The following is a 26,999-nucleotide window of genomic DNA, read 5'->3' as shown; positions in this document are numbered from 1 at the left end:
TGGAGAGTCACCCTGAGCGTGATCCATACAGAGCAGCTCAGCCAAGGACATGGCAGCCGGGCAGCAGGGACAAGATTCCGCCTTCACGTCAGGTCGCACGTAGATGATGCTGCGGGGCACAGGCGGAGGGCGTGGCTACCACGGTGCCACTGGGCCACTTAGGCAATCTACTGCAGTGGGCCGTGGAGGCAGTGGGTAGCCTTGCAGCGAAGTGGGGGCAGGCGGGGAGGAAGGGGCAATTTTTGGGTACCCAGTCTCTAAAAGGTTTGCCATCACTGTGTTAGATTATCAATTTCTAAACTGGACATTTTTCTCTTTTAAAAATCTGTGGTAAAACCTTCTACATTCTTATTTTCATTTCTTCTCATTTTCATTTTTTTAATCCACTCATAGAAAAAGAAACTGATGCTATTGTGATCTGCTGTGATGTTCCATGTATACACTTATGCCTATAGAACAGGGATGTCAAACTACTGGCCCGCAGGCTGGATACGTCATCCGGAAGCTGCACTCACCCCATTACAATGGCAAAACCTCCCAATACGTTGCACGACATCATGTGACATCGCGGGTTTGATATGTCTGCTATAGAAGATCCAAACTATAAATGTACCAAATGTAAACTAATTGTGTTATTAGAAGAAAAAGTAAAAAGTTTTGAGCAGGGGTGTCAAACTGCCGGCCCATGGGCCGGATGTGTCATGCTGAAACCACACCCACCGCATTGCCAGCAATGGGAAAAAAAGTCTCAATACGTCACGACACGTCATATGACGTTGCAAGTTTGATATCCCTGGTTTAGAGGAAATTCTAACCACTCTGAAACTCAGCCTACAAAATGAGAAACCCCAAACATTGCAAGGAGAATGTACCCAAATTGAAGATAATAATGATCAAACAACTTCTAAAAGAATTGATCCCTTAGAAGAAGACAGATGGAAACATGTCATTCATAGAGAAAAACACAAACCTAGAACAAAACCCATCCAGCCCAACCCACTCTGATGCAGCCCCACTGGCGTTGAGCAATCAATTTCATAGACTGTCCCTAGAAGAAGACATGCAGACACCTAGAAAAGTGGCATCATCAAATGTCTCTAAAATAGTAGCAACATCAAGTGCTTCTGTAATAGATAGAAAAATACCCCAAAACTCCCTAGGAAAAAAAGGGAGTTGGTGATAAGAGATTCAATTCTCAATGGAACAAAATCAGCTATCTGTTGACTGTACAGTCAATCCAGAGATGTATGTTGTCTCCATGGAGCAAAAATCAAAGATGTGGCTGAGAACCTAACAAAAATAATAAAACCAACAGATTACTACCCGTTTCTACTATTACACGTAGAGACAAATGACACGAAAATGGACCTGAAAACAATATTGAGTGATTACAAACAGCTAGGCAAGAAGATCAAGTAATTAAGTGCATAAATAGTTTTTTCATCGGTACTACCAACAAAAGGTCAACATCCAATAAGAAAATGGAAAGAGGGACACATAACTAAGACAGAATATCAGCACATAGTCAGAATCTGCAAAGACGAAGTCAAGAAAGCAAAAACTCAGAATGAATAAAGACTTGCAACAAAAGTCAAAGATAATTTTAAAAAGTTTCTTTCAACATATAAATAACAAGAAACAAAATCAAGGAAACAGTTGGTCCACTAAAGAGAGAAAACAGCAAGGAAGTAACAGGCAGTAGAAAGAAAGCAAGAGCTGCTTAACTCATTCTTTGCATCAGTATTCATGCAAAAAGAAATTATAGCACAACCTATTAAAAACATATCTGAAAAAGAAGAAGCTGGCAGATGTCATCTCAGAATCACTGTACCATTTCCTGAAGCACCGGGGGAACTACCAGGGGATTGGAAAAGATGTGGTTCCCATCTTCAAAAAAGGAAAGAAAAAAAAACCAGACCCAAGAAACTACAAACCAACCAGCCTAATATCAATACCTGGGAAGATACTGGAAAAGATGATAAAAAAAACAGATTTGTGAACATCTAAAAACAAATAAAGTTATAACTAGAAGCCAATATGGGCTTGTTAAAAACAGATCATGCCAAACCAATCTTATTTCATTCTTTGACCAAGTGACTAAAATAGTAGACCAGCAAAATGCTGCAGACGTAGTATACTTAGACTTCAGTAAGGCATTCAACAAAGTACAGTAGACCACAATCTTCTTCTTGGAAAGCTAGAAAAAAGTGGAATAGACAGCATCACCATCAGATGGATTTGTGACTGGCTGACAAACTGTACTCAACTAATAATCCTTAATGGTACGTCTACATGGAGGGAAGTAAACAGTGGGGTACCACAAGATTTTATCTTAGCCCAGTACTCTTCAATATCTTCATAAACAACTCAGATGAGGGGAAGTTATCAAATTTGCAGATGATACTAAGCTGGCAGAAATAGCCAACTCCTTAGATGGATCTTGACAGACTTATACACTGGGCCCTATCTAACAAAATGAAATTCAATGTGGAGAAAAGTAAAGTGTTACACCAAAAGTACACATATAGATTGGATGAAACCAGGGTTAATAGCAGTAACTGTGAGAGGGATCTTGGAGTCTTAGTGGACAATCAATTAAATATGAGCCAACAGTGTGTGTTGGCAACCAAAAAAGGCATTAACAGAGGGATTCAATCAAGACCATGTGAGGTACCAATACCACTCTATAAAGCCTTAGTAAGACCACACCTAGAATACTGCAACCAGTTTTGGTCTACATATATAAAAAAGATGTTGAGACTCTAGAAAAAGTCCAGAGAAGAGCAACCAAGATGATTAGGGGACTGGAGACTACAACATATGAAGAACAGTTACAGAAACTGGGCATGGCTAGTCTAGCGAAGAGAAGGACCAGGGGAGACATGATAGTAGTGTTCCAATATTTGAGGAGCTTCACAGAAAGGAGCTTCACAGAAACTATTTTCCAAAGCGCCTGAAGGCCAGAGAAGGAATAACAGATGGAAACTGATCAAGGAGAGATTCAACCTAGAAATAAGGAGGAATTTTCTGACAGTGAGAACAAACAACCAATGGAACAGTTTGCCTTCAGATGTTGTGGGAGCTTCATCATTGGAAGCTTTCAAGAAGAGACTGGACTGTCATTTGTCAGAAATGGTTTTCAGTTATCTTTTGTGTTACAACCAATCTGTTGATTTGGAATGAACAGCAATCTTAGACACATTTGATGTACTGCATGGGAGGGAGGGAGAGAGAGAGGGAGGGAGGGATGGAGGAAGGGAGGAAGGAAGGAAGAAAATGAATGCTCATTGTAGTGAAGCGATTGAGTTTGATACTGATTGTATGACCATATCTCCTTGGCTTGAGCTCTAGAAAGTTTCCAAATAGTGTTCTAAAACTTCATGTAAATGTACTTTGCACAGACTAAAAAAAGAGAAAAAAAAAGAGACTAACCCAAATTGATCAAGTTAACAAAAACAGCACTAGAATGCAAGTACTTAGAGTCATGCTTATTTTCAGATAAACATTTCTTGTTTGTTACTTTTTGGAAGCCTAAAACTAGTCTACCCCCAAATCCAATTCCCATAAACTTGGTATGCAATTCTTAAATCCTCATTTTTTGATAGCTTCATTAGAAACTGGAGCGGTTAAATCTCTTGGATCAAAAAGATTATTAAACTTATTAAAGGAGAAATTGCTTGTTGACACCGGTCTAAATTCTTCTCATTTCTCATAACTATACAATCTGTCAATTGTGTGCAAAAGGAACTGGCATACTCTTTTTAGTTCTTAACTTCATTTCTCCATTTATCTTAGCTTAGATGCTCCCTACACATCTTTCTTGTACTTACCTACTTTGATTATTCTTGTCTTATAGTCCATTGATAGTCCAGTAGACAGTAGACATTCACAACATACATATTTATATTTTATCATAGTAAACTATGTTAAAAACTATTAATATTTAAATCATTAAAGCAGATGTGTTGTTCTCAGCATGTTAAATCATATATTGATATATATTACTTTCTCAGTGCTTAGAGTTTAAAACTTATTTGAAAGAACACATACATTGTTATATACAGATTTAAACAACTTGGTAGACTATACATTACTTACTTTTTAAGATCTCTGTATTATAATGTGCTGCAGCAAATTTTATTGGATTTGAATCCCCTGTTCTTCCATCAAAGTTGGATTGCTCCCTATGTGGCCAACCCCCTTTCCTCAGCTGGCATTTGAACATTTTCCAATATTCTGGATAAAGCACTGTCATGAGTTCATCCACACTTGATACTGACCGCAACTGCTCTTCCAACTCTTTATTTTCATAATTCTGGTTAAAAAAATAAGATTAAAAAAACTTCCAACTTAATGACTTGGCTTTTCAGGGTAATACTGATACATATTAATCAAATTAATGACTAAATTTACATAAAATAAAACCATTCCTTTAAGGTTTCATATTCAATGAAGGAGAAAAACATTTATATTATTACTGATATAAATTAACTGCCCTTTAAGGTATGAACACAGAACACAAGTTAATTTTAGAAAAAAGTAATAATAGTTTTTTTCTTGTATATCTCAGGCTGCAATGGTCTTTCATTTTGAAATAAAATTATAGATAGTTTTGCTCTGATGTTGAAAATTTCTTTGTGTTATTTACTGTGTATGAAATTCCAAATTATGTTATTCCAGTGGAAGGAATAACACTCACTGTAATAAAATGCATATAGTTTTTATGCCACCGTGTTTTCCTGAAAATAAGACCCAGTCTTTTTTTTTTGCCTTCCAAAAAGGCACCAGGTCTTATTTTTGGGGAGTGTCTTTTTCACAGTGTCACCTCATGGCGGCGGCACCAACAGCTCTGTCCAACCAGCCAACTTCTTCTGCGGCAAAAGGAAATGTCACTGTAGCTGAGAATGGAACTCTGGCCTGTATTTCGCTGTCACAGGCCTTTCTGCAATCGATTCCATAGCTTGGCAGAAAGGCCTCACATGCCAAAATGCAGGCTGCAGCTCCATTCTTAGCTGCAGAGGCATTTCCTTCAGCCACAGAAGAAGTGGCTGGCTGGGCAAGGCAGGTGTCAATTCATGGGAGGCTTGGCTACATCGGTAAGTGGGTGTGGGGTGTGTGGGGCAGCTCCATCCCCCCCAGCTTGATTTTTAGGTTTGTGCCTCGTCCCAAAAGTGGGTTTTATTTTTGGGGTAGGTCTTACTTTCAGGAAACACAGTATTTAGGTTTTCTTTAAATGCTACCAATGCTTAGTCTTATATTACTTCTACTTCTATATATAGACCTTGACTTACAATTGAGCCCAAAATTTTTGTTGGTAAATGAGACATTTTAAGTGAGTTTTATCCCATTTTGCAACTTTCCTTTCCACAATCATTAAATGAATCACTCGAGTTATTAAGTTGGTAACATTAAGTGAATCTGGCTTCCTCATTGACTTTGTCAGGAGGTTGCAAAAGGTAATCACATGACCCGGAACAATGTAACTATCATAAATACGAGTCAATTACCAAGTATCTGAATTTTGATCACATGACCATGGGGATGCTGCAATGGTTAGAAATGTAAAATATGATCAAAAGTCATTTTTTCAGTACTGTTGTAACTTTGGTAACTAAAGAAACTGATGTAAATTGAGGACTTCACACACACACACACATATATTATGCATAATATAAAATATGTTACTTATACATGCTCAGGAGTCCTGTTGAATGTATAAGTAACATATTACTTGTGTTTTTTTTAATCAAATATAGAAGGAAGATTGTGCAGGTGCAAAATATATTTGAAGATGAAGATGTTACTTATACATGCTCAGGAGTCCTGTTGAATGTATAAGTAACATATTACTTGTGATTTTTTTTATCAATATAGAAGGAAGATTGTGCAGGTGCAAAATATATTTGAAGATGAAGAATACCTTTACTGATTTATGCTACTTGGGTTGAAATCATTAATATTTTTATTTCACACTATTTGGAAGCAGAGGAATAAAAGGGAAATTAATTATTTCAATGCAAAAAGATTGGTGACTAGTCTATGGGCAGAAGACTAGGAAAACCCATTGGTGGATTCTCCACTTGTCATGCTGGAGATAAGTAAAGGAACTAACTGAAACTGCCCACTCTGAAATAACAGCTTCCTGCTGAGACTGGATAGTGCATATATGCAGGCAGATATAACAGTTCTCCAGGATATCAAGAACCTATTTGCTCTAGCAAAGCAAAGTCTGCCTCCACCCTCTTGAATTCTACTGAACTTACCTAGTCTGACCCAACTGCAAACTGTCAGTCTGAGAAGGTTCCTCTATTATAGGCTTGAGTAATAAGATTGCTAATTGTACTTTTCACGTATGGATCTGATTGTTCATGCTTGACAGCATGAGACATAATAGATATAATTATATTTTGAAAGCAAAAATGTTGGCTGGAACTAAACTGAACAGTAGCAATCTGTACCACAACTTTAATTATACAATAGTTATCATAATGTTCCATGTACTTAAAAATGTATATTTTCATTTATTTTGACACCATTACGTTCCAACTGCTTTGCTAGTAAATCATATAAAGCAAAAAAAACTTTATTTCAATGTAATCTTTTTAGAAAATAAAATGTTGAGGGCAGAAACACATAGTTTCATTAAATAGAAAGTACAGGTTACTTTTTAACATTTGGAAGTAATTGAAAGCATAAATATGAAATCAGATGCTGATGCCAAGTAGAGACAAGTATTCAAAGCAACAACAGAAATAAAAAAGAAACAAATCATAAAACAAGTTAATCAATAAAAGAAGACAGCTACATAAGTTTACAACACTGTAACATTTTGGTCAAAACAATCTGTAATGTTCAGAATGGTTATTTATTTTGTACAGTTATGTATCTGAAGTGTTATTATCTGCAGATGTAAACAATAATGGCAAGCAGATTAAGGCAAATGTGGATTAGAAAACTGAATTTATGTGCCTTATACAAACTAGGCAGTAGCAGGGAGAAAGCCAAGTGTCTTGATAACAGCAATTCATTCTTCTACATCTTGCATAACATGGATTTCTGAACAACTGACTTGACATTTTTGCCTTGATCTTATATGTTGTAAAACCTTTTGGCCCAAAAAGTTACTAAATGCAACAGTAATTCCACATACAAATAAAACTAAATATAGCTAAAGAGAGTGAGAGGCGGAGACTGTGCAAAACAATCATTTTATTTTTCTATGAACATTTCAAAGATAGCAAGACTCATTTGTTAGAATTTTAAAGAGCAGCAATGTGGAATTGAGCTTTCAAGTTGGGATTAATAGATTGTTACCAATAACATAAATACTATAAACATTACAACAGAGGCAAGGATTTAATCTTTTGTCTTTGTTTCAAAGACAGCTTTTCAGTGTACAAAATTATTTCCCAATAGTCACTTCTCTAATCACAGGAACAGATTCAAGTATACTGGTAGCAATATCTAATCCTAACCTTCTAACCATCTGTCCATCCATCCATCCATCCATCCATCCATCCATCCATCCATCCATCCATCCATCTCTCTTTATCTTTACAGCTAATTTAACCAAACAAAAAAGACTATTTCCTTGAGTGCCTGATCATACAGTTCAGAATAATAATTTAGAACTCTCTGATAAAATGTCTTATTAACAAATTTATATCTACACTTGTACTGAGCAGTTGATTTTTCTCATAAGAAATCAGTATTTATTTGAAGGAGAAATATCACTAGCCACTATTTCTATGGCACTTACTGCAAAATTGATAGTTAAACATCTACTTGAATTAGATTTCTGCATGACAGACAATTGTTGTCGAAAGACTAACATATCCTTATGAAGCAATTTGACACCTAAATTACAAAGTTTTGAAAAAGTTATATACCATAATTTTAGTAAACAAATAAATTTATATTCCAAATCAAACACACTTTTTTACTTTCTACTTTTCTTCAAGAATGGACATACTTGAGATTCTTAGTGTTCTAATCAATGATACTAAATGACACTTCCCTTCCTACTTAAGTCAGAAACTAAATTATTGGAAAAATTATGTTTACTATTTATTTTAGAAAGCAAACTATCTCGTTGAAACTATTGTTTGTTCTTTCAATGTGACATTTTTTCAGAGATAAGGGTGTTTGGTGATCCTGGCCAATATATTTTTTTCTATCACCTTTGCAATTGTAGTAGAACTCTCAAAATATAATTCAAAATGTGCTGCAAATTGCATAGTGGAAACTGAATTGGGCCTGGAGCAGGTATTAAATATGGCTTGTGTCCAAAGTCTAAAGTGCTTTTTGTTTTCTTTACACATTTTAGAATTAAAATGCAACACAAGAAATGGAGATAAAGATAAAGATAAAGAATCCCTTGAGTCAAACTCAATTCCTGGGGCTTTAGGAACCTGCACCCACTGTTTCCAGGATTTTTTTTTAACTCTAGGGATTCTTTAATTTACCTACATTTTAGTTAAGGTATTGTTATTAATCTCTAAAAAAAATACTAGCCAAATACAAAGCAAATCCTGTTATTCACTTTTATAAACTGTTATTAATTGTAGTTAGCCCAGATAAGAATAAGGTACATCAGTCCATATATGTGTGATACATATAATAGGAAAGCCATAGTTATGACTGAAATGCAAAATGGCCATTAATCAACCTATATGGCTACTCTACATCTACAAATTGCTGCACAGCCAGTCATGTTCCATGCTCCTAGAAAACTACTAGAAACATTGGCCAGAGCGGGGGGGGGGGGAGAGGGTGGATAGAGAAAAATCAAATTATTGGATTTTACAACTTTGTTTAAACTGTTTAAGGTGGGCCTGAAGGGAGACTTTTCGTCAATCTGGCCAAACTTGTATTACTCCTCAATCTGCTAAGAAGGAGCAGCCAGATGGCAATTATAGTCATTGAGAAAAATGCTGTCTTATACAATTATCAAAATTGCTTTTCATGTATGATCAGGAGAGTGACCACAAATCAGGAGTTTCATTATCTGAAATTAGGAAATCTTCATGTTTGTGAGTTGATTTTCAATTATGTGCTAGACTTTCAAGACTAGAACGACCAAGCTTTGATCAACTAATATTGGGAAGGACTTTCTGATAAAATAACAAAATCGGTAAATTAGTAGAACAAGACATATAAGAATTTGGAAGAACTGTTGCAGTATTTCATGTTAACCTATGGCTGACTGGAAGACTGAGGCACGGAGGAAGCCACAAAGGGAGAAAACTTTATAGCCTTTTGTCACACTCACTCCTCCCCTTTCTGTTGCCTCCTCATAGAACCATTGCAAATTATCAGGCCTCCCAGGTAAGGCAGATAGGAAACACAACTAGATGAACTAATTCTATTTTACTGCAAGGGTATATTAACAGAATCTTGCAGGCCAGAAAATATAAACTTCCTCCTACATACACACTTTTAATTGCCTGCTCCATTAGGGCAAGTTCTTCTGTAGTTTCTCTCTCTCTGACTGTTAAGACACTGGGGCTCCTTGCTTTCTTGTTTGATTGTTTCCTAAGAAGCATCTCTTACTTTCATTCCCCAGTTCATCCATGCATTCTATTACATAAATAGAAATGGCAAAAAAGTCCTTGTCTGCAGTTGAAAAATGACAAAAGTGGGAACTTTGTTTTTTGTTTTTACTGTGGAGTTCTGGAATGCCTACCTTTAGCTGATCTTATTACTTATTCTTAGTGAGCAAGAAAGTTTCTTTTCATTTCAGCTGTTACCAAGGAAATAGAATGTTTTCAGTGCTATCCATAAAATATTTTAAAAATAGAAGTATTTCTTGGAAGACATAAACCACCCTGTACAGGTACAAACAGATCATAAGATTTTGGAGCATCTACAAAAAGTGCCCAGTCTGACTCAACACCAGAACATTTGGACTCAATTCCCTTCCATTTATTTTTTTTTCACTCTCCTATATTTTTAGCTCACAGAACAAACTGCCACATGACTTTCATACAAAGCTGAATATAATATTCCCCAGTCTTCCTCACACATTAAAATCTTGAAGTTAAACAATTTTATTCCCCAAGGGTACATTATTTACTACAGCCTTTGAGTCAGAACAAGTCCAGAGAAGTCAGTGGTGTGAGATAAGCAGTAGATTTGGTAATCTGGATTCACCTACAACTCCTTGAGCTATATGTCAGGGTTTCAACTGATTACCTCTAAATTGATTATTTTCCTTTCTTTGTGACTGAAGGGCAACAGTTATTTCTCTTCCTCTCAGAGAAGTTCTGCATGTTTGCCATGACAATAAATTTTATTACCAGTATTCCAGATGTGCATGGATACACAACAATTTGGTGATACTGATTCCTTTACCAAGATGGTTTATTTTATTCCATGTAAGCATTTGCCACTTGCTCAGCAAAGTACAACACTTTCTAGAACCATGTTTTTCAATATAGGGACTTAGTAAATTGTATCATCTTGGATCCTGGCTCCTAACTTTTTGAAGTTTGTGTTTTGCTTATGGGACATTCCTACTGCTTTGTCATGTTCTCATCATCTGGAATTGAATGGACAGATGGAAAACATAAACACATTATTCAACTAGTATTGCATTGCTATATCACATATAACAATTGAATTAAGGTATTGCCTCTTGCCATTTTTTTAATAACTTGCTGCACTCCTCCAATAGTATGTCTCCCATTTGCATGTCTCCCATTTGAGCATTGGGACCTGGCTTGAAAGGTCTTGAATTCACTGTTCCTTGACTCTCTAACATTCTCCAAAAGGCTACACCGCTCCATCTTAGAGAACAATGAGATTTGACCAAGGCTATATATCTCTATGAAGCAAATATGTCTAGGAAAGTTGGCATTAAGATTTCAATGAGGGATTTAATGTGGTTTTCTATCATTTTTTTTTGCCAGCTTCCTGTCTATTCAAAAAGCTTGACTTAATAATATTTGATCTTTTCCTGTTGATTTATTTGACATAAAGTGTGATAAATTATTATTTATTAAATTTATTTGTCACCTATCTCGCCACAGGGCAATAGACAGAAAGTCTGTCAGACATTTAATATTCTATTAATTTACCATACAACACTAGAGAGCATTTCTGAACTCCTTGCTACTTCTGTTTCTTTACTGTGCCAGCTTCAAAGGACTGACTTCTGCTTTTAATTCAAGAAAGTAACTAAAATAACAAGATCAGTCTACTAAAACTCTACCACTCATACTGTGCATTCTGGAGTAAAATAAATCTATATGCTACATTTTAATTATCTAAAATAAACTCAACATTTTGAATAAAATTTATACCAATTAGAAAAATGGTAATATTTTCTTTTCCCTGTATTACTTTATATGTATCTGATATTCGTCTTTTAAGTTAAACAGGAATAGAATAGAGCTGGAAGAGACTTTGGAGGCCTTCTAGTCCAGCCCCCTATTTTCTAGATAAGTTGTGAACATTATGACAGTGTTCTCTTTGTGTCAGAATAACATAGATAATATTTTAGATAATGACTCCAATGTTTTTTAACTTAATTCTTACAACTGAAAGTTGCAACCATAGCATCTTCTATAAACAATAATTTTTTTCTGTTTAAGAATTTAATTATTTTGATACTATATTTTTACTTTACAGAGTGAAACAAGCAGAAGGGAAATCTCCAGAGGGAGAGCTAAAGTATTTTAATATTCGGTTATTTATATCAATGGCACTTGTCCATAATTTAAATTGGATTGTTCATGAGGTGATGAGTTTGTATTACTATAGATAATAAACAATTAATAAGAATTTGCAAATAATATATCTTATTTTTTGAATCTTAAATTTATTACCTAAGCATATAGCTGCTAAAAGAAATCTTATTAAGTGCCTCATTTGTATAACTGAAAATACAAAAAACTTAAGTCCTGCACTTTGTTATATATCACACTTTTCAGCAATTTTTTATGAAAAAATCATATTCTACAAATCTGTTGCTATTGGATAAAATAGCTGCATGTGTGCTAAAAAAAGCTCTTGATCTACTATATTTCCAGTAACTAGGATGTAATATTTTTTAAATTTGTTTAATTAATGGAGGTTTCAATAAAATTTGTGTGAATGTTGTTTTAGCAGAAAGCAATAAGTGAAATGAACAGATTCATTCATCTTGTCAGAGGTTTTATCATAAGCTTAGCATCTTGATTTAACAAAGCAATTAGATAACTGAACTTCACATTTAAGGATATTTATTAAGTTTTGGGATAATAATTATTCTGGATTGTTTCCATGTCGGGAATTGTATTGTCTCCAAGAATATTACTCAAAAGAGACTAAAGCTTCTGTCCATATTCCAGGATATTTGCCTGATTTTAATCTCCTGTGGCTTCATTTAAAGAAATTAAGTGTCTGTATATGTTCCAAATGAAGACAGAGAAGAATCAAATTGGAATCTGGTTCAAGCCTGATTCTGGAAAGGCCAGATTTATTTCAAAAGGCTACATTAACAACTCCAGTCAAGTTTCTAATGGCCACAAAAAGGAATTCCACCTTTTTTTAAAAAAAAGCCTGTAGAATTTTCATTACCAAGTTTAATAAATTGGTAATTCAAATATATTAATATAGCATGTTATTCTATATTTATAAATATGAGTTTAGTTCTGTTTATTTTTTTCCTTTCAGGAATTTTACTGAAATGTTTTTGACTGGAGATCTCACTAATATTACCAAATCTCTTTTGCCTTCTCACCTTCACATTGTATTAATAGCTTGGGGTTTTATTTATCATATTTATATGTGCCATAATCGATGAGGTTTTTAGCAGTTACAGTAATTAAGTGCAAAATACAATAGTGCATATTTTAAAAACATCAAAGTTTAAAATTTTAATTAAAATAATAAATCTTAAAATATAAGTTAATCATACAATAGCAGATGTCCTATCGTTCACTATAAACTCTCTGGAATATCTCAGTTTTCAAAGATTCCAGGAGGCTGAAACCAGGGGGATAGACCTGATCTCTTCCAGAAGCCTATTTCATAAAATTGTCAGTGCCGTCAAAAAGCAGCACCCATGGGTCACCACACTACAGATTTCACAGAAGTGGAGGATCTTTAGCAACATCTTCTGAAATACATGTGTTCCATGGATCAGTTTGGATTGAAGAAGGTACCTCTGCAAGGATATAGCTGCCAAATCAATAAACATGGGCTACAGTCAACCCCTTTCAGAAAAATCAGAACTATAACATGGAATTAATATCACTCTAACATAGCAATAGCACTTAGACATATACTGCTCCATAGTATTTTATAGCACTCTGTACAGCACTCTCAGATTGTTGGGGGCAATATGCTGACATTTGTAAATCATTTGAATGGTTTACAAATGTCAGCATATTGCTCCCAATAATATGGACCTTCATTTTACCAACCTCAGAAGGATAGAAGGCCAAGTCAACCTTGAGATGGTCAGAATCAAACTCTTGGCTGTGGACAGCATTAGCCTGCAATACTACTTTCTAATCACTGTCCACCATGGCTCCAACATTACAGTTGAAATTAAGTTATTACTTTTACTATTAATTACATTATACTATAATTAAGTTATAATTAGATTAATTATAGAATGAGTATAGAAGAAGGCAAGGAAAGTAATTAAAATATACTTGATGGTAACTGCTACACTATATTTTAGATTCTAACCTCAGAGAATAATTATTTGTTTCTTTGGAACTGACCTCTTTCATATTTATGCATTTTTATCAATTCTATTTGAATTGTCTTCTGATAGTTAAGGATCACCTGCACAATTCCACAGGCACTCTGGTCCAGGAGAAGACCAGAGCCTCCATTCTACTTGTCATTGATTCCATGCTACTTTAATCTACACAGAATCGACTGTTTCCTAAAATCAGTTGATTACGTTTCCAACATAATGCCTACAATAACTGCAGAACAGCTTCTATACTGTAAAGCTAATGCCTTATCTAACACAATACTATTGGAACTTTTAGGAAAAAACCTAGTTGTAAAATTCCTTGCAGCTAGGTGAGATGACTGAATTAAAAAGCATGTCCTATTATATAAGGATAAAAGGTGCTCCATTATTGCTCAGATTTTACAGTCCTTCCAGTATTAATGGATCACTACATTTGTACTTTCCTGCTGAGATTTGTACATAAAATGATGCAATGGCTTATAGCATTACAGAATAAAAATATACCTCTGTTTCTTGATTTAGACATTTTCTTTCATTTCTTAGGCAAATATTTTGTGATCTTTAGAGTTGGCTTACTTTTTTGTTAATTATAATTACCTTCGGTATGTAAGTGTAACATCAGGTAACTGACTGAAATTTTATCTGTCTTTTCTTTTTTAAAAAACATGTTAAGCTTGGTACAATTGTAACATCGTCCCTAAATCAGTTTTCATGTTTGTAAAATTTCAATTAACCCATATAAAAATGTTTATACAGTGTTACAACATATTTGTTACAAAATCCTATGTGGTTTGACTTCATCCAGGAATTTATCAGTTTTGTGCATCTTAATTGGCTTATTCAAGCTATTGTCTCAATATAGATTTACAGGTAGTCCTTGACTTATGATCACAATTGAACCGAACATTTATGCTAAGTGAGACATTTATTAACTGAATTTTATCCCATTTTAACTGAATTTCTTGCCACATTTGTTAAGTGAAACACTTTCGTATTAAGTTAGTAATATGGTTGTTAAGTGAATCCGGCTTCCTCATTGATTTTGCTCGTCAGAAGGTCGCAAAAGGTGATCACATGACTCTGGGACACTGCAACCATCATAAATATGAGTTAGTTGCCAAGCTTATGAATTTTGATCACATCACCATGGGGATGCTGCAATGGTCGTGTGAAAAATGGTAATAAGTCACTTTGCTGTTATAACTTTGAATGGTCACTAAACAAACTGTTGTAAGTTGAGAACTACCTGCATTTATTTTTCCAATTCTCTATTCCTGCTTAAATTTAGATCTGTTGGCTCAGATATCATTTAATGTATGCTTATACATTTTATTTACTTTGTTTAACAAATTTATTTAGCAGCCCATCTCACATATATAACTCTGGGTGGCTTACAATTAATTGCAACAAATATAAAAACAAAGAACAATACATCCCTTTACAAATAAGAAAAAGAAAACAACATAAAATCATATAATAAAAACCATCATTAAAAAAACAGAAAACTCACAGTCCATAATCCAGTTCATCAAACCAATCACTCCTGTTCTTGAAGCAATGGCCCCTTGCTTTTATATTATACCTTCTACACATATATTTAAGCAAGTTTAATCATACTTATTAATTTTTCCACACTACTTGGATTTATTTTATCTATTTCTTGAAATCCATCCACAATTATTTAGTTTCACATTTCATGTCACACATGACTTTTAACAGAAAAAGGAACAAAAAGACCAAAACACAAAAATATATACATTATCTAAATAACAAGAGCAGCAGCAACAATAAAATGCTTAAAAATAAGTGAAAAGTACAACAGAAAAATCTTCTTGGGGACATCCAAACCAAATATAAGACATTTATTATGAAGAAAGCAAATTTTGGTAATCAGTCAATATTGGCTTGTTTTTAGCTTATGTTTTTAACAATTATGAGCTGACATTATATACTATGCCAGATGTCAAAAAATAATTCCTAACGATTAGGTAGTGCTTTCATTTTTATTCCTTATGAAGCTTTGCTTTTAATTTGCCCCTGAAACATTTTAGACTCCTATGTTAAATGAGCTCTCGTATAGCTTAGTGATTAATGCACCGAAGTATGAAATGGAATGGAATGTAACCCACCCTACTGGACAGTTGTAAAATAATTGCAATACCCCTGGGATATATTTTGAACATTTGATAGAAATTCTGTATAATTATTTACAATAAAAAGCAATGCAGTAGGTCAATAGTGCTCTGTTCCAAGCACTAGCTACAAAACAAATGCAAGAAGCCACATCAGGGAGTGTTATTGATACCACAGGCCCAATCAATCCTTCATTTGCATTGTGAATAATTTATATATTGCAGAGGAAAAAACAAAGAAAGTATTGGCCTTGGCATATTATTATTCAATTACCTTGGGTTTTTAAGAATAACTCCTAATTCTGAAACAACTGACAACATGACATATAAGACAAGGGTATAGCCTTTCTATACAGTAGTCCTTGTTTAATGATTGCCTTGTTTAATGACCGCAGTTATGACATTGATAAAAAGTATCTTTAAGACCAACTGTCACATTGACGATCTTCACAAGTCTGTAAAAAAAAGGAAGGCTAAATAAAATCGTAAGCACAGTGACTAAGTTGCTGTTCCCAGCTGTGATAACTAAATGAGGGGCACCTGTATTCCATAATTTAAAAAGAAAAGGAGGAAGAAGGAAGTACTAGGCCTATGAAGTGCTAGGACCAAAGAAGCAATGTACTTTCAATGGAGAGGAACCCATGCAGAGTTGCAAAGTTATTTGAAGAGACAAAGCTTTTGCTTTGTAGATGGGAGTTGAGAATGTCACACATAAACATGAAAAAACAAGGATGCTATAAAAAATATCTTATATAAATACAAGAGTGAGATACTTTCATTCCAATACCATTGGTGTCTTTTTCCTGCAATCTTAAGGAAAGAGGTAGGAAGAACCATTTTGCATAAAGACTTAAAACCCATGAAATCATTAACTGAGCTGTCAATGACTTAAAAAAGATGAGAATGGATATATTCACTATCAGTGGAGTTTCATAAAAAATAATTATATTTAATTAAAATCGATGAACACCAATAACAAGGGGGAGGGATACGACATCATCTATCTTCAGTTTACAACATAGTCCTTTCAATAGTTCCAAAAAGCCTTCACACCCATTTGCACTATTCAGATGACCCTGATGACACAGTTAAACCTCCAGGGGGCATCATCGACTCTCTAAAAGAATGCAAATGTGACAAATCTGAGTCCCATAGAAAAATAGATATTTCATCTCATACCTGGAAACAGTTAATTACTTTCTATAACTGGATTTCAGTTATACCCAATTATATATTTAATGAAATGTTATTTCAGGAGTGCAAATTACAGTGAAATATTCGTTTTTTTCAAAACAATTCTATTTTCTTAATATGATGTCATTCTTTCAAATGTCAACGTTTGGAATATTCAAGAAACTGTTCAACCAGAGGTGTTTTATTTTCTGTAAGGGAAAAAAAATCTTATTCTACTTCACTTGCTACCCAAATAAAAAACTAAAAAGAAGAGGAAAAGCAATTTGGAAAATGTATTTTTACTTGAATCAGTTGAAATATTTAGAGAATATGTTTATTGAATATTGAAATCCTTGGTTGACATAAACCAAATAATTTATTGTCAAATAATCTATTTATAATTTGAAAGAGGAGTCAAAGAGGCCATCTATGTCAAAATTGAACAGCCCTCTCTCAACAGAGGGGGAGGGATACGACATCATCTATCTTCAGTTTACAACATAGTCCTTTCAATAGTTCCAAAAAGCCTTCACACCCATTTGCACTATTCAGATGACCCTGATGACACAGTTAAACCTCCAGGGGGCATCATCGACTCTCTAAAAGAATGCAAATGACAAGCTGTCTGCAAGGAGTATAACTCCTTCCATTCCCCCACTATCCAGTCAGAGCTGAAGAAGCTTCTTGGATGAAAAGCAAAATGTCTTCAAAGAAAAACAAGAAAGTCCAGTTGCCTCGTGAAAAAGCATCTTTGGAAGGCTACATTAACAGGATCTTGAAAGATAAAAGTATAAATCTCCTGCTGTTTCCTTTACAGTCTGAAAACTTAAAGGACATCCCTTCTGAGCTTCTTTCTCCACCATTATGCAACTGTGGGATATGTTGTCTCTTATTCAAATATTTCCTAGGCCAGGGGCTCCAAGCTGCCTATGTACAACTGGACCACGTAAGTGGGAGGCTGGCACACACACACATGCAGCCCCACTAGCGCTAGTGGTGGGCGCCAGTACTCACGAACCCACTCACACAAATGAAGCTGTGTGCATGCATGCATGCCTGCCCCTCACACAAAACCATCCCCTCCCCCCCCCCTTGTGCTAGGCCGCCAACCTGGAAAGATTGGGGAATCCTGTCCTTGGCAACACCTTCTTGTTTCCCAAGGCCATTCCCATATACCATATCTTTTACATACTGGTTGTCCAGTTTATGCCTTGTCTTCTGTCTCTCAAAGTCATCCCCATATACCTAGTACATGTATATACAGTGATCCCTCCTCCTGCTTTTCCCAACAACAATCATCTGAGATATGCTGGGCTTAGAGAGAGAGACTAGCCCAAAGTTACCCAAGTGAGCTTCTGTGCAGCTGAACAAGCTTCTTCTTTTTACCAAGGGAGTGGACTTGTATGTGGATCTTCACAATTTTAGCAAAATATCTTAACTACTCACACTTGTATTTGAGGCATACAATTAGTTTATACACAATTCATGATATATATGAATTGCATTGCCATAGTAGAGTGAAACGTCAAAGAATTAGAATACTGATAGCTCAAGTAGTCAAAACTTTATGCACCCCAAACTTAGCAAGATTTGGTGATCTTAATTACAGGCTTTTTTTAAATTATTTCACTGCTGTTTAACGTTAGACTCCATAAGCACCATTTAGTTAAGCTATGAATGCCCTGATGCCAACATGAAATTGATTGCTGATCTCGGTAACTCAGCAATGCCAGTGACAGAGATCTAAAAATCTTTCTCGCTAAGGACAGAAAAATAAAATGAAAATCCATGCCTCTAGCCCAGTTTTAACAGCCCAGATACCTGAGGAAGTAGAGAATAGAAACAGCAAGAGAAAAGGCAAAGAAAAGCTGTGATTAAGAAAAGGTATATAATGTAGTTCAATGCAGCACTGGTAATAGGGAAAGAAGAAAAAGTAGAGATGACAGAAGTAGGAAAAGTCACCTTCTTTTCTATGAAGAAAGAATACAAAGAAGTATGCTCCTGTATAAGCCAATTCCATGATTTCAGACTGAAACAAACCAAATCACCACATATTATCTTTAATATTTGCTTATTCACAAAATAAATTCATTCATTCAAAAATAGAATTCACACACACACACACACACACACATACATACACATACATATATACATACAAACACACACACACACCTTTTCTGGCATAATAGAGGCAACATTTCAAAACAATTAAATGGGAACAATTGCCCATATAATGTGTAGACCAGGGCTGCTAGCCAATCTTCCATGTCAAACTCACGACGTCACGTGATGTCACATAATGTATTGGGACTGTTTTGCCATTGCCAGCAATGGGGTGGGCACGGCTTCCGTGTGACGCGTCCAGCCCATGGACTGGCAGTTGACACCCCTCTGTGAACTCAGTTTGGCATTTTGCTAAGACTTCTTGTTAGCATAAGCAAAGCACAACACTATGATGGTCAGACTTAAACTTCATTCTTCTACCATGCATATTTTGCTAACAGTTTTACAGAAAGCCAAGGTTAGTAACGATCACTGCATTACACAGTCTGGACAGGAAACCTTAGAACAATGTAGTAGAGATTCCTAAACTTAATCTAACAAAACAATTAGCAAAACTAATTATTTCAATAATAGTAGATGTTATTTCTTCCTTTTATCCCTATTGAGATAAAACCAGCAATTTATTTTGGTTACATATATGTTATATTCCAGAATGATGATATTAGAAAATATGACAGAAATCAAAGATAATTACAAAATATCTGCTGAATATTTCAGCTAAAAATCTGCAGGGGATTTCATTCTGAAATATGTAAGAATTATTTTGAGATATGTAGCATTTGTACTGTTACAAAAAAAATTCTGCTACAATAAATATAGTACAAAACAAAACATAATTCAGTAAGAATAATTCTACCTAAACACCAAAACTTGAGTTCAAAAAGAATATCTGTTATATCAGAATGTATTCACTATCATATGATGGATTTATTTAAACACAAAAGTTGAAAGATGAATATGTATGTAAATATATTCTTACTGGATGCAGCTACTTTACAAAACATAGTTGGCATTTCCCAAAGCAATCAACTTACATAGCAAGTGCAGCCAAGTGCTTTAGTAGGAAAAAAATAATAGAAAATATTTATTTTAGCAGGATACTGCAGGACTAGGAAAAATATGAAACTAGCAAACCTCTTGATGATTTATGGCAGATTGGCAAGAATCTACTCTTTTAAATTATATTGCTAAAATAAATACATTTGCAGCAACTGGAACAGATATATATGGAAAAGAACCTATGAGTTCCACTCAGGTTCTAATTCTCAAAATAAATCCCTAGAATAGTTAACTTTAAATGAATGTTTTCTGCATTAGGGGCCAATGGATCCTCACAGCTAAGAAAAAATAAAGTTGCATAACTCTGTGCAAATCTTTTCAAGGAAGTGCTTTACAGGAGCTTCAGTATGTGCAAAGTACTTTTCTTTGAATAATATAAGTAGTCATATCTTTTTCTATTTTCTTCAAAAGCCACTCACAAATCTCTATGATCTATGAAACTATAAAATAATATATACACTAAAGAAGGTATGGAAGTAGATACCAATCACAGCACAAATAAGAGAAGTTGAGATAAGCAACTAGAAACAAAACATACTGTATTTAAATTAAATTGGATTTTGGTTGCATCCATAATGTATTAGGCATAATATAATTGGCTCAACTTTTACTTAATGTGTTATATAATACTTTTCCCACTCCCCTATAAGATTTCTAGTACTAAACTTCAGTCAACACAAACTTGGTGTTTGGCTTAGCAACAATTGTGAATTTGGCCAATGTGGCTTGTTCAAATGAATAAAATGCATTTCTGTTCAATGTGTGATTTCAGCCTGAGATTATTCAATCCTTAAATGAGCATAGTATTAAAGATGACAGAAAAGAAATAATTATGTTGCAAATATCAAACTTATTTGTACCAACTGCACCAATCCCTATTAGGGTAGTATGCAACAATATTTTCTAGATTGACTACAGGTGCTGGAAATGAGAGGTATGGTTTGGCAGTGAATTCTCCTCTTTCTTCAAGGGTCAGTGCCAGACCGTACTGATGGGATAGAGAGGAATTTGAACCTATCTCCTTAGTATGTGTGGCAGCGGGCTCACATACTTCTCCCTGTTTACATGAGGCTACTGGATGAGGTTATTTGTCAGCACAGGGTCAGTGTCATTGGTAAGCTGATTGTATATATCAGCCCTGGTGATATATTGTCAAAAGTGATATTGTCAAAATCTTGCCTTAGTGGTTGGTGCTAAGAGTGTCTGGCTAGGGAAGAACAGGCTCAACCCTGACAAAGCCAAGTAGCTTTATGTTCATAGTTCTCACACTCCCAGGATTTTTCTATCCTTAGCTCTGAATATAATCACATATATCCAAACCGAGGACTGTCCTGGACTTACAGACCTGCTTCAGGAGCAAGCAGCAGCTGTGGTTAGGGAGGCTTTTGCATAAATCTATCTAGTGGATGGATACCAATGTACAGTGTACCAACTGCACCAATCCCTAGACTGGTAGGCCTACCCACAACCATTCATCCTTTAGTCATTAATTGTGTTGATTACTGCACTGTACACTCTGTATGAAGTCACCTTTGAAGGCCACTTGGAAGTTTTATCTTTTTAAAGTATCATTATTAGAAAGTAAGATAGTTGTAGTGATTCAATATCAGTATATTCTGATGATTCCAAAGTCTCACTGGACAGGACAGAAATGCTGAAACATTTGCTACCTTTTCTGAATTTTCCCTCTCCAAGAAATATATTCCATCTGACTGGAAGTTATATTGAGTTCAACTTACATGGGAGATCATGAGTTCCATCTCCTGTATGGTAAAACAAGCCTTACTATTACATCAGATCAGCTCTTATAATACATAAAGCAAAGGATGAAGAGGCCTTATTGAAAAGCAAAGTGGCTACACATATGAGTTATTCCAAATTATTCCTAATCCATTGCTCTTTAAAGGCCAATCCTTCCTGTTTTTTCTCCCAGATTGTCTAGATAAATGAAAAGTACTTGGGCAGAAAGATGAGGAAAAATAACAAGGTGAGCATCTCTGTAATTATTTGTAAAAATGTGCCAATTTAAATCATGTTAAATTACGTAAAAAGAAAATTCAGTGGAATTATATAAAACCAAGTGCAGTTGATTTTAGATAGATGCTTGTTTTATTAGAATACAAAGTTACATATAAGTAGTATTTGCTTCTTGGACCTTTGATGAACAATAATTCAAACAAGAGATAGTCCTAAGAAAATCATGTGCTAAAACTCAATGTACTAGGATAAGCAAATATATTTTCTGCTGTCTTTTAGCAGAAACATGGCTGGTCAACTCCTGAAACATGGCTGGTATTACCAATGATGAGGTATGCTGAGAAGAGTTGGTCAAATATATCTCAAAAACCCTAGGTTTGCCCTTTCCTGAGCTACAGGGTTTTTGTTTGTTTTTTTACTGAGCCTAGTATAGAATAAAGCGTTATTAGGATAAAAACTTCTTTAGTTCATCCTATATAATCACTAGATCCATATATACACAAATACGATCAGAAGGCATCCTGCTACAAAATAATAAAGCAACTGAAAATAAGAAAGAAAAGGTCCAGCAACTAGCATGCGACAATCTTTATATAGTACCATTGCTGAAGCTTATAAAGCATGGATCATGGATCACTGGAATGAAAAATTATTGGGAAATCCATGTTTTGTGAGCTTTCTTAAGGAAGAAGCATGATCTGAAAGTACAAAAAATAATAACATATTCCTCAGAAAAATCTAGTGACTCCTGCATTCAAAGTATCACACAACTTGACATCCTACAAGAGATTCTTACTTTATTTCAAATTCTTAAAAATTGATTAAATGATAGGAGGTGGTATTGTGAATTATAAGCTATCCTTACGAATATGATTTACATTCAGTGTATACTGTAGAGGCTACTGCAAAGGTGCTGTCCAATGAATATTTAACATAATCAGTAGTTACAAACATTAAGAAACAACACAGACACCTTATAATATAGAAATAACATTAATTTATGGAAGGTACAATGTAAATAAACAGTCTTGTCTATTTGAAATTTCTAAAAAATGGCATATATGAAGAGAAAGCTGGTAAGGAAAGTATAAATTCAACAAACAGATGAAAACCAAAGCATTCATTTTTATTACTTTCAAAAAAGAAATGTTATGTTGACAGCATAGTGAAACTTTCCTCAAAATGATTACTTACAGTGTACGTAGCTAATCTTTTCTAATACCTTCAGAATTTTTCTTTAATCATTTCTTATCTTAGAGAGGCAAATATGTAAAATCAGTAGGGAGTTCAAATTATTTTCATTCAAGTTCTACTGAAGTCATTTATATGGGCAGTTAAAACATGAAAAAAAAAATTGCCCTACTTGAAAACAATTGAAGAAAGTTTTATCCCTAACCCAGAAAATTTGTATGCTCTTTTAAGTCTACTGTTCATTGTCTTTCAGTGCCTCTGATTAGCCTAAGTTTATTGCATAGTCACTTAACTTTAAAAAGTACAGGGAAGATTGTGATGATTTTCTACAATATTGATATAAGTTTATGACATAACACCTTCTTAGTCCCACACTTTTCAGCTTCCAAACTGTTTTAAAAATTACATAAATTATATAATTTTAAAATATAATAAAACACAATCTCTGTCAACTGATTTGTAAAATTATGTAAAAAAGAATTTATTTTTAACTTTCAACATGTGGAAACTTGGTAAATTAGACTGATCATCAACTAAGTAGATTAATTCTATGTTCAATTATCAGAACTGAAATGATTTAAAGTTGTATAAAAATATCGCAATATCTCACGTCCAGCAATCACCTTTAAACTGACAGCAAAGAGCAACAGCAAGTGTCCACATGTATGGAAATGTTCTGGTAAACGGAAAGATCTGTATTCATGAACACTTAACAATTGTAGCAGGCCTACACAGAACTATTTTGTACACATAGGGGAGGTTATATGCAAAATATACACATTAAAAAAATTAAACAAGTATGGATTATATCCTTTTAAATTCAGGTAAATCCTCAGATTTATTGGATGATTATTTTTGTGTAAATATAAAAAGATCATTTCAGTCTATATTTAAAGTTAATACTAGCAGACAGTCTAATCACATTTTAAAATCTATATACGATTTCACATCTTAATTCTTTTTATCATAATATCCTTACATGTTCAATGAAGTAGAACTCTTTATCTAACATCAATAAACCAGGGTAATCAAGAATTAGCTGAGTATCACTGTCAAATGCAGAAATCAGGTTAACTTCCTGGAAATAGTTTTGACTACATTCTGGAAAAACCATATTAGATACTAGAAAAAGTGAAGGCCAGTATAGCATTAGAGTTCTTATTTCTGTTTGGAGATTGTTATTGAAGTTGCATTATTTAGCTTTCCAAAACTTTTACATATTTAAGTCAGCAGCAACTACTGATTTCACTCTTGAGGATACAGAATACCATATAATCTTACAACTTTGCCCTTGATAAAGCCGCTGTGAAGTTATCATCAAGCCTTCTAGCACAGAGGTATCATTAGTACATTCCCAGACTTTTACTAGTGTAAACCATCTCATGCATACTTTGGGAAGTAATGGAACTTCCAAGACTTTATCTGTCTCTTTAGTACTTACAGTCTCATACAAACAATAGATAAGAGAAAAAATAACTAGGGTTACTGATCCTCACATCTTCAGGAGCTGTAATGTTTGCTTTTACTGAGCATACCAAGAATTACCTTTATAATCTCCTAACAAAAACACAGCAAAGAATTATCAAAGAATATGTGGCAAATATTTCCACATATCAACTTAATGTGAGTAGACTCAGACCTAGGAGCCACAATCAACATCTATGTACAGTAGAGAACATTCTAAATCTTAATTCCACGTTCCAGCAGGAGTAGCAACCAACAGATCATTCTGGTTTTAAAACAGCTGTCAGGGAGGATATACGTTGGAGGGTTACTTAATCTAGATCAAGTGATCGCATCACATGATGCTTGGGGAGCTAGCGCGGAGTGAAGTCACTTCGTCCTGGGGCAGGCCAGCAACCGGGTCCCCCGCTTACCTTTGCCTCCCCCAAATCGGGCTCCTCCTCATAGTAGCCCTGCCCGGATTCGTAGGCAGCGGCTATCGCAGGCTCGCGAGCGAGTAACAGCACGACAGCAGCAGCAGCCAGATAGTAACCCAAAGAGAATAATCCCAGCAAGTGCATTGTGCAAAAGGCGGCAAGCGGGACCGCAGAAGCCGTAAAGACAGCGTATGGTTGACGCTGTGGGGCTCCCGTCCGGTCCTGGCACTCGCTTGGCAGACCTTTTAAGCAGCGGGTTCCCCGGGATGGAGCAAAGGAAGGGGCCACGAAATCCACTCCCGCCCCTTCTCCCGCTGGCTGGCCCGCTCGCTCGTTTGCTCGGCGGTCGCGTTTTCTTTTTTCCTTCCGTTTGTCTTCTTCCAAAGTTGCGTGGGGATGATTAGGAAAAAAGGGACATTAAGAAACCGGACATCGAACCGGGCTCCCCCGGGAGCTGAGAGAGGTCAGCGGAATTTCCAAGGCAAAAGAAAGGTGGAAAGTATCCTCTTCAGCCCCCAGCCCCACCAGGGGGCTCTATGCCAGCCAGCTGAGTAGGGGCATTAGCCGGCTTCACTTCCCTCCTCGCTTCTTCGGGTGCCTTGTCAGTGGCAGCAGCGCTAGCAGAAGACGGGCAGCGGGAGCCTCTCTAACGCGTGGAGCTGTGCGGCAGCGGTAACCGCAGGGGCGGGCGGGCATGGCTAAAGCGCCCTCTGTCTGAGAGCGAGTGGCTGGCGAGGGAAGGAAAGGGAGGGAAGGAAAGAGAAAGGACGGAAGGCGCCCGGGTCGCGTGTTTCTTGAGTTCTCACCCCTCCCTGCCTCGCCGCCTTTCCCTCCTCCTCTTCCTTCGTCTGTGCTGCACTTTCCCACAAGTAGCCGCTCGCCTCGCAGACTTTTCCCCAAAGACGCGAGGAAACGCGAGAAGGGAGGCTCGCGCGCGCCGGGCCCGGGCCAAAGCTAGTCGAGAAACCCGAGCCACGCGCTGCTGAAGTGCACGCGCTTCCTTCGAAGCTGCTGCTGCTGCTGCCCCTCCGGGAAAGAGATCTACAGCTCGGTCTCTCTACTGCTCAGACTCGCCGGTTTCGGGTTATTGGGACCTTAAGAGTGCCGCGAAGGAGGGAAGGAAAGAAGACGCCTTATCCTGCAGCTGCACCTCTCCGCGGCCCAGGATCCAGATCTTTCTTCCCCTGGACCGCCTGGCGCCGCCCACGCCAGACCCCGTTTGTCCCGAGGGCGGCGGAGCGGCTAGGCTGTCGATTACAATACCTGTCGTTACCTTTGAGCTTAGCAGAATAGTGCATTTCTGATATACTGCGAGCCAATCTCAGAAGATGCTTATGCCCTCCTCTGTATGTCTTTCCAGGCTTTTCGACTGGTTTTTATTGTAGCCTTGCAGTACGCTAATAATTTTACCTGGTTTTAGGCAAGAAGAGTCTTCTCCTGCATTGTGCAACAGTAAGGACATGGTGCAGCCGTTCTGGCTATGCCATGCAAGAGAAATTAGAGGACTGATAAGGAAGGTTGTGGAAGCTTCTGCATGTTCACTTAATAAGATTTGAGCAATGCACCATTTGGGGTGATTTTTAATCTATGTAATCTCTAATAGTAATCCAGTTTATTCATGCAAATAAAACCCTGTTAGATCCAAACTCTGTTGTCCAAAGGTTAGACTTAAAAATTGTATGCAGACAAGCATCACTTGCTGAGACCTTTTTAGATGCCCAGTCATGAGTGAGACACTTACCTTACATCCTTGATATGGAAGACCTTAGAAGCTGGAGAAATGGCAGGAGATGATAAGTGCGTGGCAGAATGAGGCTTTCTAAA

At 35.9% G+C, this 26,999-nt stretch overlaps 1 protein-coding gene across 1 annotated transcript in view; it reads right to left on the bottom strand.

Annotated features, from left to right (window-relative positions):
* VEGFC (vascular endothelial growth factor C) overlaps positions 1-25,987 on the bottom strand; it is a 41,395-nt gene extending 15,408 nt beyond the window's left edge. The window contains exons 1-2 of the mRNA XM_039320649.1: positions 25,173-25,987; positions 4,099-4,315 (exon numbers count right to left, since the gene is read on the bottom strand). Of these exons, the coding sequence (XP_039176583.1) occupies positions 4,099-4,315; positions 25,173-25,319 (364 nt within the window). The 5' untranslated portion in view covers positions 25,320-25,987. The remainder of the gene's footprint in view (positions 1-4,098; positions 4,316-25,172) is intronic.
* Between the last annotated feature and the right edge of the window lie 1,012 nt (positions 25,988-26,999).

This window comes from Crotalus tigris, unplaced genomic scaffold (assembly GCF_016545835.1).
Source record: "Crotalus tigris isolate CLP2741 ecotype Arizona unplaced genomic scaffold, ASM1654583v1 scf7180000023675.2660513, whole genome shotgun sequence".
Taxonomy (NCBI): domain Eukaryota; kingdom Metazoa; phylum Chordata; class Lepidosauria; order Squamata; family Viperidae; genus Crotalus; species Crotalus tigris.
The sequence above is the reverse complement of the archived record's forward strand: the minus strand, read 5'-3'. Positions and strand labels throughout refer to the sequence as shown.